This window comes from Protopterus annectens, chromosome 2.part0 (assembly GCF_019279795.1).
Source record: "Protopterus annectens isolate FY-2018-M chromosome 2.part0, PAN1.0, whole genome shotgun sequence".
In the NCBI taxonomy this organism is placed as follows: Eukaryota; Metazoa; Chordata; order Ceratodontiformes; family Protopteridae; genus Protopterus; species Protopterus annectens.
In genome coordinates this window covers 1241821554-1241834872 of record NC_056728.1, presented here as the reverse complement: position 1 = coordinate 1241834872, position 13319 = coordinate 1241821554, and the positions used below count along the sequence as shown (strand labels likewise).

Here is a 13319-nt window from a genome sequence, read left to right as displayed (position 1 = left end):
CTACCCAAACATAGACTGGGAGCATTACTCCAGCTCCAACACCCTAGCCCAAAGATTCCTAGAATTCATAAACTCAAATGCTATGGAACAACTTGTTACCACTCCCACAAGAGGGGAAAACATACTGGACCTGATCATCACCAACATGGGGACTCTATGCTCCAGACCAGAAGTGTATCCCTCACTGGTAAGATCAGACCATAAACTGATCTCACTGGATATTCACATCCCGACCCCACCCCCTGCCCAGAAAACCACAGTGAAAAACTTCTCTAAAGCAAATTTCACACTCCTCAAAACCGAGGTGGAATCCTTCAAAGCCCCCGGACCTGTGGAAAATACGGCCCAGACCACAGAATCCTTTATAAATGCATTCTATGAACACCTTCAGGAATGCATGGATCATGCAATCCCAAATAAAACCAAGACCCAATCCTCCAAAGGCAGACGTCCTGTCTGGTGGACCCCAGCCATAAACAAACTATACAATAGAAGGAGGAAGCTACTACATGATAGAGCAAAATCCCAAAAAGGGAAGGCATCTCTGATCAGTATTAGCAAAAAACTAAGGGCACTCATAAAATCGTCTAAGGCCAGCTTCAAGAGAAAAATTGCACAGGACACTAAGGATAATCACAAGGCTTTCTTTAGTTATGTTAGGAACCTGGGTGGGAATTCCCAGATATGCTCAGAATTAGTCCAAAATGACAAAAAATTCACTGAACCCACAGACATTGCCAACATCCTAGCTGACAGGTTCAGTGTAAACTTCTCCCCCCCTCCCCACCAAAAGGGTAAATATCTATCCCAGCAGAGTGCTGCCCCCCTGACATCTCAGATGCTCAGGTAAGAGCCACCCTCTCCAAAGCAAAAAACACAGCATCAATGGGACCAGACGGTGTCCCGGGCTGCATCCTACATAAATTCCAAGAAGAGCTAAACCCAAACATAAAACTACTGTTCAATCTCAGATTTACTACAGGATATGTACCCAAATAGTGGTGTACAGCAACAGTGGTCCCTCTCCACAAAGGTGGTGCCTCAACAGACCCTAGAAACTATCGCCCCATAAGCCTGACTAGCTTGGTCTGCAAAGCTATGGAAAGGATCATCATGGACCTCATAAATAAAGATATTGGGGACCTACAGACACTGGATCCTACCCAGTTTGGCTTTGTTAAGGGCAGATCCTGCCTCTTAAATCTGGTCGACTTCTTTGAAACAGTCACCAAGGCCATTGACGAAGGGAAGGTGGTCCACACAGCCTACCTGGACCTCGCAAAAGCCTTCGATACAATACCCCACTCCAGCATTATAGATAAGCTCACCAGCTTAAATATAAACCCCTATGTCACTAGATGGGTTGCAAACTGGCTCAAGGACAGAACCCACATGGTTAGAATTGCTGGAGCCATGTCAGACTCAAAACCAGTTACAAGTGGCATCCCACAAGGCTCAGTCCTAGGACCTCTCTTGTTCGGTATATATTTCTTGGAGGTACAGGCCAACACAGAAGGACTGTGGCTGACCAAGTTCGCAGATGACTGCAAACTGGGCGCCATAATCGACTCTCCAGCCGACACAGGCATCCTCCAAAAGGGCCTCATAGAAACAGACAACTGGTGCCAGAGCCATGGCCTCAAGCTAAACACCAAAAAGTGTATAGTCATCCCCTTTGGAAAAAACAAAATGCCCACAAATTACCACATAGGTGGTAATCCATTAAGTGCAGAAGAAGTAATTAGGGACTTAGGGACCCAAGTTGATAGCAATCTCTCATTTGACAACCACGTGGCCAAAGTGGTTAGAAAAACATTTTATATAGCCCACCTAATCATGAAGGGATTCACATCTAGATTAGGGGAGGTCATCATGCCTCTTTACTCATCCCTCATCAGGCCCATAATCAAGTACAATGCCCCTTTTGGGATGTACCTTACCAAACACCTGCAGCAACTGGAAAGACCCCAAAAGTACCTCACCAAGAGGATCAAAGGGCTCAAACAGATGCCATATGCTGCCCGGTTGAAGAAATTCCAGCTCTACTCAGTGGCATACCACCTGCTCAGAGGTGACCTGTGCCTGACGTATAAAGCCATGTCCAACCTGGAGTTAAGGGACATGCTGCACCTTAAAAATCCAAATCCCATCGAGCTACGCACCTGAGAGACTTGAACCTCAGCACTGAAATAAATAGGACATGCTGGAGGGACAGATTCATAACCCAGAGGCTCCCTTCACTCTGGAATAAAATCCCAGTCCAGGTTAGGCAGAGTCCCTCATTGACTCTCTTCAAGAGGAATCTTGATGAGTGGATGGGAGATCGTAGGTTTACCCCGGGTATCACTTCTGGGTCACTGTTAGACAGAGGCACAGTATACTAACCTCGAAAAAGGGCATAGCAAAATTAATTTAAAATGGGTGGTGAAAGCCAAACACACTCTGGCTAGGCTTATAAATGCCCTAGGGCAGATAGCCTAGTATGAACCTATGAACCTATGAATATGGTGAGTCTTAGATATATGGAGACTGTTGGAGAGTAAAGGACAGGCATCACTCAAATCATTAAGATAGGTATAAGAAATATGGGTGAAATAGCCCTGTCTCGTGGTGTACTGGGATAAAGTCCTGCCTACACTGCAGGGAATGCATGTTTAGTTATCAACACAGAGGCTGGAGGGACCTCTGAGTGGAAATAGGATCAAGGTGCAGAGATGATCAGTTCACTGCACTGGTGACATCTACAGGAGTGTGGGCAAGTCACCCACAGCAATGAGCCTACTGTGCCCCAAGGTGTTCAGCAGTGTGGTGTGTGACTTGGCTAGGAGTTTCAGTAAGTGCGTGCTTCCTGAAAACCAGAATTTTATGTAGTACATGATCCATTAATGTGTGTGTGTGTGTGTGTGTGTGTGTGTGTGTGTGTGTGTGTGTGTGTGTGTGTGGGGGTTACCATTCTCCACTGGATCTGCAGACTGGCCTGCTCCCTTGCATTTGACTGTCACCTCCAAAGGGGAACAAATGGGCTGATGAGGCTCACTGGTCAGAGAATAAATGGACAATGTTTGCTATTCTTCTGACAGTGAAGCCTTGCCCAGGTGTAAGAATGAATAATCCTATTGGTTACAGGAAGCAGGAGTAAAAAAGGCAAGTAAAGGAGCGATTGCAAAGATGCCTGTTAAAGCACCAGTAACCTCCTCATGGTGCTTTATGAAAAAAGAGAAGGTCATCCTATAAATTGTGAACATCTGGCTGCAAACGCACAAAATTGTCACAAGATTGCAAATGAAAATGTGTTTGAAAAATTGTTTAAGAAACACCCACATATATATATATATATATATATATATATATATATATATATATATATATATATATATATATATATATATATATATATATATATATATATATATATACAATGACTGCCACTAATTATAATTTCTTCTAAGGGCACTATTACCAGACAACAAGTAAATATTTATTTTTAACTGAAAACAATTATTTGGCATGCTCACCTCTTTAGCAACCTCAGAGCAGAAAACTAGTTGTTTTAAAATATAGTGCTCAGATTTTTTATTTGATTTAAATGCATGGATTTCAAAACAAAGGGCAACTACATTCTAAAGGACTGGACTAAAGGACTTCCATACCATAGTAGATAAAAACTATATTTAGAACGGCCAGTATATTTTTGGATGAAATTGAATCAATGAAAAAAGGTGTCACTAAAACGTTAAGACAGTCATAGGTACTTCATTTCCATTTGACCTCAGGATGCTCTTAATTTACTTATAAACTGCAAATATTTTTCATGGAGTTACTTGTATTCCAAATGATCATGTATCAGTCACTCAGAAACATATCTGATTAATACCATTCTGGAATGTTTCAGAACAGAGATGTCAAATGTATTTGTCTGAATGGGCCACGTATCTTTTTTTCACATGTTTCTCAAGCTCTCATGAGCAGAAATCATTTGTCAAACTTTTTTTTTTTCTCAAAAATCTTTTTATTGATTTATAAACTATGACATAACAAAACAAAACATCAAAACATTATAAATCTTATCATATATGAGTTGATTGAATTTATACACCTTGTAATAATGCATTTCAACTCATGAAGGTAAGAGCAAAACAATATCTAACAATATATACAATATATACAATTGATAACCAAGAATCAAAATATGAAATGAGACTATAGCCAAAATGAGAAAGTGAAGTATGAGAGTAAATAAATCCACATAATGTATTGTGACAATGAATATGATAACTATTAATCACTATTAATAATGAAGAGGACCTTCTCTAAAACTTTATTATTTAAAACCCTTTTCTTAGGACTCTTCCAAATAGTTTTGTGTGCATAAATATACAAATATGCCATTGTTCTAAAAGCATTCCAATTTAATTTAGTGCGATCAAGCCAGTTTTTGGTAATGAACAGTTTAATAAGAGAACAAATGAATACCAGCACATGAGTATCCAATTTAGAGAGATGAATCATGGGAATGTGTAAGATTGCAATTTCCCATGATAAAGTGGATTCATGGTACCCCATTTTCTGTAACCTTACTTTCAAGGAAGTCCAAAGTTTATGTGAAAAGTGGCAATACCAAAAAATGTGTAAAAGGTCGGCTTTGGGAAAAGAGCAACAAGGGCATGATAAGGAGTATAATAAGCATTGTTATTAATCATCAGTTGGATATAAACCAATTTCTTGAAAGGAGAGTATTCCAGAGTATTCCTAATGGCCAAAAGTTTTTGGTTGTCTGTTAAATGCGGGTTATGAATAACCCAAAAGTTCGAGAAAAGACATGACGAATTTTGTATTAATTTAGTTAATAAATTATAAGATTTTGACAACATTTTCTCAGGTAGTAATAATGTTTTAATTATCAATTCCAAATTATTGAGATCTTGTTCTCTTGGCATCATAAGATTGTGATTATTTATAACCACATCTCTTATTTGGCATAGTATTGTAGTATAAGTACAGTTGACATTCAGAATCTTACGTAGTTCAGCCAGGGACACATCTTTATATTTCAGAAATGTCCAAACCTTAATATTTTTTATAAGGGGATAATTTGAAAGGTTAAATGATGTAGTATCCAGCTTAAAATTTGGGTTCAGGTGAATTGGTTGAAGTATATATGAAATCTTATCCATTTTGATTAGTTTTAATAATTCCTGGAATGCATTGATCTTATGTTTTAGGAAAATCGAGACTTTGAGGGTGTTCAAGATATCAGTAGATATGAAAGGAAAGGCATCAGGGTTTATGTTCTTGGATATAATATATTGATTCCAAATCCTAACCCAATTAGATGTATTATTATTGTGAATGTTATTCATTTTAGAAATGGACAAAAGTTTATTTGCCAAAACAATTAAGTAATAAAGATAAAAATTTGGCAAACCTAAACCCCCCTATCTTTGGAAGATGATAATTTAGAATAAGATATTCTATCTGCCTTAGGAACCACAAAAATTTAGCTAATTCTTTATTAACTTTGACAAAAATAGATTTCGGGATTATTTGATCTGAAGAACTAAATTGGTACAAAAATTTAGGAAGGATATTCATTTGTCAAACTTAATTTTGGCATTCTCTCCTGCTGTGTCCTGAATTCGACTCCTTCTCATAAGACTAAGTACTTTCATTTCTTAAGTAGTGTTTGTTTAGCAAGCACACACAGGACGTTTTACATAAGCTGGCCAAAGGCTTGTCAATGGCAGGAAGTCATTTGTACAAGTTTGTTGGTTCTTATATTGCATATGTTCTAGTAGACTATTGTGCAGCATAATTCACTTCTCAATCACTGTCTCGTTAACTTACTTGCTCGATGGAGGGTGAGGGAATTAAACCCTGGGCTACAAGAAGCAGATTATTTACAGCTCATGGCCTTAATACTTTGAAGTATCTGCCAGAATGGCAAAAGAGGGATAAATCTGTCACACATTAATTTCACAAGATAAATCTGTTGCTTCATGACTGACGTCCTAATGTTGAGAACATCCCCTGAAAAATGAACTAGTTGGTAGAAGAAGTAATGCTTGACTACTACAGAATCCTTTTGCTCCAAAAAGGTGAAAGTAATTGTTTTGCTATTGGAAATTAACAAAACTAGCACACTGTACACAGTAAACTTTCTGTCTAATGAATGTAAACGGCAAAATAAAGTCGAAAAATGTCGGCAATATGAATATATTTGAATATATATGTAATGTAAACTAAAATGTAACATTTTAAACCTGTGATGAAATTTCAGGAATTAAACCTCATTTTGTAAAGAAAGTTATTACAGTGATACTTATTTTTAACTTTCAGAAATATTATTCTCTATTTATATTTATAAGAAGGGACTCCTTTACATGCAGTATGGTGGGGAAATGACTTTTAGTGCTAGAGTTAGTATACACATGCACAACCTTTATCCGATAAAATGATACATGCAGACATACTTTATTGCCAGTTGTGCAGCAATTGAATTTTATCAGAATTTGGAAAATAATGGTTTACTCATCTAGATGTACTGCAGTCAACAAATATGATACCATTGTGGGACTGCGACATCTTTGTATAGAGGAGCTGAAAATAAGTGATTAATTCAGTGAAGTAAATGGTTGGCAGTTGATGCATATTTACTAAATGTTTTTCTTATAAAGTAATTACTTTTTTTTAGTTTATTTTATGATATACAAGCATTTGACATGAGATTATACATTTTATGTATTTTGTTTTAGTCACACAGGGCAAAAACACAGCCATCAAAAAGAAAACCACCACCCCCTCCTCCTCCTGAAACAGGAGATGATGGTGAGACAGAAGTCCAAGTTATTGCTCTCTATGATTTTGCAGCTGAGGAATTATGTAACCTAGCACTCAGGAGGACAGAAGAGTATGTAATAGTTGAGAAGTCAGACCCTCATTGGTGGAAAGCTAGAGATAAATGTGGGTAAGTTACAATTCTTTTTCCATACGTGTCTTCGTACTTACATCTTGCCCCCCTTGCTGGTGGACTACCATGGCTTGAATTTAGTCTGTTTTATAGGGTATATAATCTGAAATTAAGCTTTAGATCCCACAACACGGTAATATTTTGTCCATATTACCTAATGTTGTCTGAGTGTGCAAGCAAGGTCACTAAAATTCACTTTTGGTATCTACTCTTTCCAAGATACAGTTACCTTTTTGAAAAGATTACATCTCTACTGTATATCATACAAACAATATATATAATTGACTACACTGCAGTGATAAATATGTTATTCATGCATCATGTTCTTATATAAACATTATGCAGGTTAATACAGCTGCACTAAGATAAGTATTTTTTATATACTTTGGGTAGTATTGTTACTGTAGTTGTATACCTGGATCATTACTGAAAATGGTTAGTAGACCAGCTCACCTACCCAGTTATGAAATTATAAAATAAATACATGCAATTTCCTATTATTCCTCAGATACAATGAATACAGAAAAATCATTTGGGGGTGGAAAAAATTTACATGTCAATAAATTTGTGTTGCTTTTGCAAGACTATAGCACAGGTCATTTAGATTGTAGCTCTAGCTTTCATAATACATATTGCTATCTGTCTTTCATTAAAAAATTATGCATGTGATACATGCTGTGTGATGAGATAAAATTTTGGAATACAAACAATGCTTCAGTTTGCTATTTATTGAAGCTCTAGTGGACTTTTTATGTCTGTTTTTTCCTTTTTTAAACATATCTAGTAATATGGCAAGAAACAGTTAGGACTCGTGGCTCATTTGTTGGATTACTAAGCTGTCGCTGTCATTTGACAAACTTGTGCGCAGTACCTTGGATACTTTCCAAATTATTACACTTTCTTTAAGTAGTACAACAAAAGTGCCTTTACACAATGCAGACATTGTCTAAGGGGGCCTTTATCATAAACCTGTGTTGTCTAAATTAATTTACATAGTTTATTTACCAGGGAAGCAACCAAATAAAAGAATCCAATATAAGGAAGAATATTACAGATGTTTCATATCATTCCAATGCAGGGACCATGGTAATCTCATGTATTTATTTATTTAATTATTTGATTTCTATACCTTTCCAGTATTGGTATGTGTCCTGCCAAAACAAGAAAAACAAAGTAAATATTCTGAGGTACCGGCCAAAAGGGACTCGTACAGTTCACTGCTATACAGAAGAGGATAACCCAGTGACACAAATAGTGACTGTGGTTGAATCTTGACATCTTGTCAGTGAGAGGAGTTTTCATGGCGTCACTATATCAACATGAGTTTTCTCTGAGAACTCTGGTTTCTGCCCCTTTCTGGAAAAAAGCACTGCCTGGCTACTCTAAACAGTCAATATGTATTACATTCTCCTTGACCCTGTACATCACTGATGGCTAAAAAGGATGTACAATGACCATTTAACAAATATGTTGGAAATGACGGCAGCTTTATTTTTTTCTCCCTATCTGGCCCACTTATACACCTGGCTATTCCTACAAAAACCATGTCCCCATACCTTGAATCCCTCCAGTAACCAGGTAGGCCACCTGAATACATGTGATGTAAACTGTGTAGTACTGATTAGTAATGCCTATGGAGCAAGGGATTTGATGAGGGGATACAGACTGTGGTTCTGGAAGACTTCATGTGTGTAGAGCTAGTCTGAATACCTAAACTGAGAGAGTGGCATGTGTAAAGATACCATGATATCCTGCCACTTCCCCTGTTAAGTAGGCCTTCTCCTAGGATTCAGGTCTCCACTAGAGGTTATGGTAGGCAGCATTCTTCAATGAACCTTACTTTAGTTTAGTGGAGCTGGCTGCTTCATATTCTTTACTCCAGGCATCCCTACCAACAGCCTGAGCTTGTTCCTAAACTCAGTTTGATGGCATCACAGACAGATGCCCTGCCTTTGTGCCATTGGGATGTCAATCGATGCACATTTTAGCACATTTTAATAAAACGGTACTAATGATTATGTCCATAATAATAATAACAATAATAATAATTGCAATAATATTATCTGATTTATAAATTCATAATGCAAACTTAGTCTCATAAATTAGATCAAGATACCCGAGCTAAAAAAGGGAAAACTGAGAATACAGAAAATATTGCAGTGTGGTAACTGGTGTTTTTATTTATTATTTATATTTTTACAATGTTGCAGTATAATACATTTTATGGACTCAAGAAAACCTGAGAAGCAAGTCCTAAAAAGTATCAACTTTTTGCTAGTCTCTTTGTAGTGTGGTAAGATACACATCATCATTTTGTCTGTCACAATATAGTAGTTATCACACTTGTTTGGTTATGACATAGTAACTATTTTCACAGTAACAGATGTCAAAGTCATACATTAACATGTGACAAAGGTGACCATTTAAGCTGTGATATCAGGTGTGCACGAGGAAGAACTACACCCATTGTAAATGTACTTCTTACTCTTAAAATAAAGGTGAAGTATACAGATTACAGAATACAGTATGCAGGTAAGGGCATATTGTCCCGATTAAGTTTTGAAGAAGCTTCCATTTAAAATATTTTAAATGTATGTCTGAATGGAAAATAACAATTGCCATTAATTGACCTTACTGCAGGTTGGAAAGCTTTTTCTTTTTATATTTTACTGATCATAAGGTGCAATCATCTCTGCCAAGGAGAGGGCATGATGTGAATCTGCTCCTTCCAAGTATAGTTTGGCCATGAAAGTGAAGTCTGCACATCTAGACTAGGCAAGCAAGATGTGAAGAACTCTCAGGATTGCCCACAAAGTGACATGGTCAGTGGTATTCTTAATCTGATTATATATATTTACTAAAAATAAACTATGAACATTTTAATTATGATTTTTGGTAGTATACATAGCATCCAAAGGTCATCTAGATCTGTTATAGTTGGATAAAACAGACAGCAGCCTGTGATATTTTGAGCAACTTAGTCTGAGAGTTATGCATTTAAAAGACATATTTTTGTCTGAAGGAGCCTGGTATAAAAGGATTGGTAACCATTCTGTCAAGTGAATAATTGCATTGAATAAGATGTGTAAAATACCTCCTGTTAACATCACTTATACATTAAAGATAATTGTCTGCCACAGAGTCATATGTTTAATGGCTTAAAGTCCTAACTGAATAAATCCAAAAATAATTAGTCATCTAATGCAGGCATAGCTACTATTTCCACTAAGAGCAAACATAACACACAACCATTGTGTATATGAGGATAAGCACACTATATTTACACTCCCCTCCCCAGCAGAGCTTGTTAATACAATCACTTCCAGATTTAGTATTGCACAGTGAAATAAATAAACACCTAGTCATTGTAAACTAACACAACAAAGTCCATTTTATTTGTTTATTTTTATTTACACTTTGTTGACTGGATTACTCTTACTAGGCTAATGGCTGGTTTCAGGGAAGACCTGAGGTGATATTCATATTAAAGGAAATTTGAGCAGGGCAACGAGGACCTTCCCCTGTTCTTTTCTAGTATGAGGAGGAGGAAACAGACATAGATGAGAGGAGAGTCACAGCAGAAGCTATGGCAAGTATCAATTCCCCTGCTCTTTTCTAGTATGAGGTGGAGGAAACAGACATAGATGAGAGGAGAGTCACAGCAGAAGCTATGACAAGTATCAATTCCCCTGCTCTTTTCTAGTATGAGGAGGAGGAAACAGACATAGATGAGAGGAGAGTCACAGTAGAAGCTATGGCAAGTATCAATGCTGATGGTGCTATACTGAGAAAATTAACTTAAGTTTTACTTTGGCATTCAATGGTTTGGAGGAGGATGTATTGGAGACAATTTTCACATGGAAGATGATAGAACAAGTGCTTGTTGGATTGAGTTGGCGTATGAGTGCTTTCCAATGGAAAGGGTGGTCTACAATTGGGAAACAAATCTCCCTGTGATGGTTTGCAAGATGATAAATATATAGATGATGCAGCAATTGGAAAGGTCAGCAATGATGTTGTGAAGGAGTGACCAGATGGTGGTGGCCTGAGGGAGATCATATTAGGGCATTCATATGCAGAAACTGCATTGACTGGAGCAAGATCAATGGAGGTTGACAAAGGAAGAGAGAATAACCCTGGATTTAGGGTGTGTTTCTGAGATGGACAAAAGTTAGATTGATGCAAACCATTAGGTTTTAATGGTGTGGATTTGAGAAGCATAACTATGATGTAGAAAGACGAATTTGACAATATTTATTTCTAAACACATTAAGTGAAATTTACGTTTATAGACATGATTACAAAACAAAAAATAAGACAGACTGTTTTATGGACTGTGTTATTTAAGATTTTGTCATTCCAGGTATTTTTGCAGTTTAGGAGTGCTGATGATGATTAGATTATTAAATAGATTAGAATAGTAAACATTTTCTTGAAAAAGAATAATAAATGTTACTGATTTGAACAAATGTTATGATGTTATGACGCCAGGGGTATTTGGAATAGTGTATGGGAAATATGATCTATGTTAAAAATTAAACAAAATGAGATGTTACATTTACCTTGTCTAGTTAATGATGTCAGAGATGTGCTTCACTGTAGGTGTGGTCAATCAAACGCATGCTTTTCTGTTGAAAATTAAATAATTTAATTAATGCTTGTCCATTTAAGAGATGTAACGTGGATAAAAAGGACACATGTTTAAGATATGCAAAATGTTGTTGTTGTTGTGTTTTTCGGCTTTTCCCAGTTAGGGGTCGCCACAGTGGAACTCCGGTCCGCTAATGATTGGCAGTTGATTTTTACATTCTGAGTTGCCAGCCCTAACGCACAACCTTCAACGAAGGTACACCAATTCACGTATGTCTCCACGCAGAAGACACTCTAGCTGAGAGTCGAACCGGTCAGCGTCTTACTGTGAGGCAACAACGCTACCACAGCACCACCACAGCGGATGCAAAGTACAAAATGTGAGAACAATCTTGAAGAAGGTTTTATAAATATAAGGTTTTCAGAGCAGGGGGGAAGCAAAATAATGTTGTTATTATAGGGGTCACCACATCAGAACTCCGGTCCGCTAATGATTGATAGTAGATTTTTTTTACGGGTGCCAAGGTGCCAGCTTGATGCCCAACCTTCAACGAAGGCACACCCATTCTACGCATGTCTTTCAAACACTACTCGACTGTGGGGAGGGCATGCAGACTCCACACAGAAGGTGCTCCAGCTGAGAATTGAACTGGAGAACCTCTAGCTGTGAGGCAACAATGCTACCACTGCACCACCACAGCTTTTTGTTATTACAAGTATATGATGACACAAATTCATCTTGATTTGGTTAACAGATATGAAGGGCTTGAGGTTGTAGAATGTGATGGTAAGCAGGATGCTCTGGGAAACAAGGTAGATAAGAACATTAGTTCCAAAGATATAGAAGATATATGTAAAGGAAAAAATAAGACAATTTGGGGATATGGTTCATAATAGAAAAATAAAAATAAGAGAGACTTGGAGAAAAACACAATGAAAGGGAATAAATAGTTTCTCTATTTTGACAGTTAATTTAATAGCATAATAGCAGAATGTAGCATTGCAGTGTCTAAGAAAATGTGATATTATGACTTTGTTAGATACTATGACAATTTCCAAGAAGGAAAATTAGCACTTTAATAAAATGTGGGAGATGGTGTAATATGGACAATGGATGCATAGATGTGTTCAGGTATTATGATCTTGTATAAAAACATAAAAGTACAAGTGAGTGATACATTATTTGTTAAGACTGGAAAGAGGAAGTCACTGATGTTGTTAAGAGCAAAGTTATAATAGTTATCGTATTATCTGCTACTAGTACAGAGTATGAGATCAAATGTGCATTTTTTGACAATGGTAGATTATAGACGTAAACTGACTTCATAATTTTGTGCTGAATTTGATTGTAGCATAAAAATAATAATGGAAATGTATCTAGAGAATGTATGACATGAGGGGAGTTTATGAAAAGAGGGAATTTACAGTTAGAGAATGATAAGGGCTGTATTTATTATATGGTGAATTTGCTAATTGAAATCGATACTTTCCTTTTTGTAGAAAGCTTGAAGGTGGTGAAAAAAGGTATTGTGACAGTGGGGTTTTCCTCTTTTTGTGCTATATGGGGTATTTCTGGTGAAGGGGATGACAATGTGGAAATAGGGAAATTTCTGAAGAGATTAACAGCAAAATGGTGGAAAAAGGAAGTGGAGGAGATATATGCTGATAATCTGGGAGAAGCATTTGTCTATAGAGTTTTATGGTTAATTAACAGACTGAGGGGTAGCATTTATGGACAAGTATAAGAAGAAAAATTTGCGGT

At 37.0% G+C, this 13319-nt stretch overlaps 1 protein-coding gene across 1 annotated transcript in view; it reads left to right on the top strand.

Moving 5' to 3' along the window:
- TXK (TXK tyrosine kinase) overlaps positions 1-13319 on the top strand; it is a 693943-nt gene that overhangs the window by 281971 nt on the left and 398653 nt on the right. Inside the window, exon 4 of the mRNA XM_044061415.1 lies at positions 6753-6964. Coding sequence (XP_043917350.1) covers positions 6753-6964 — 212 coding nt within the window. The remainder of the gene's footprint in view (positions 1-6752; positions 6965-13319) is intronic.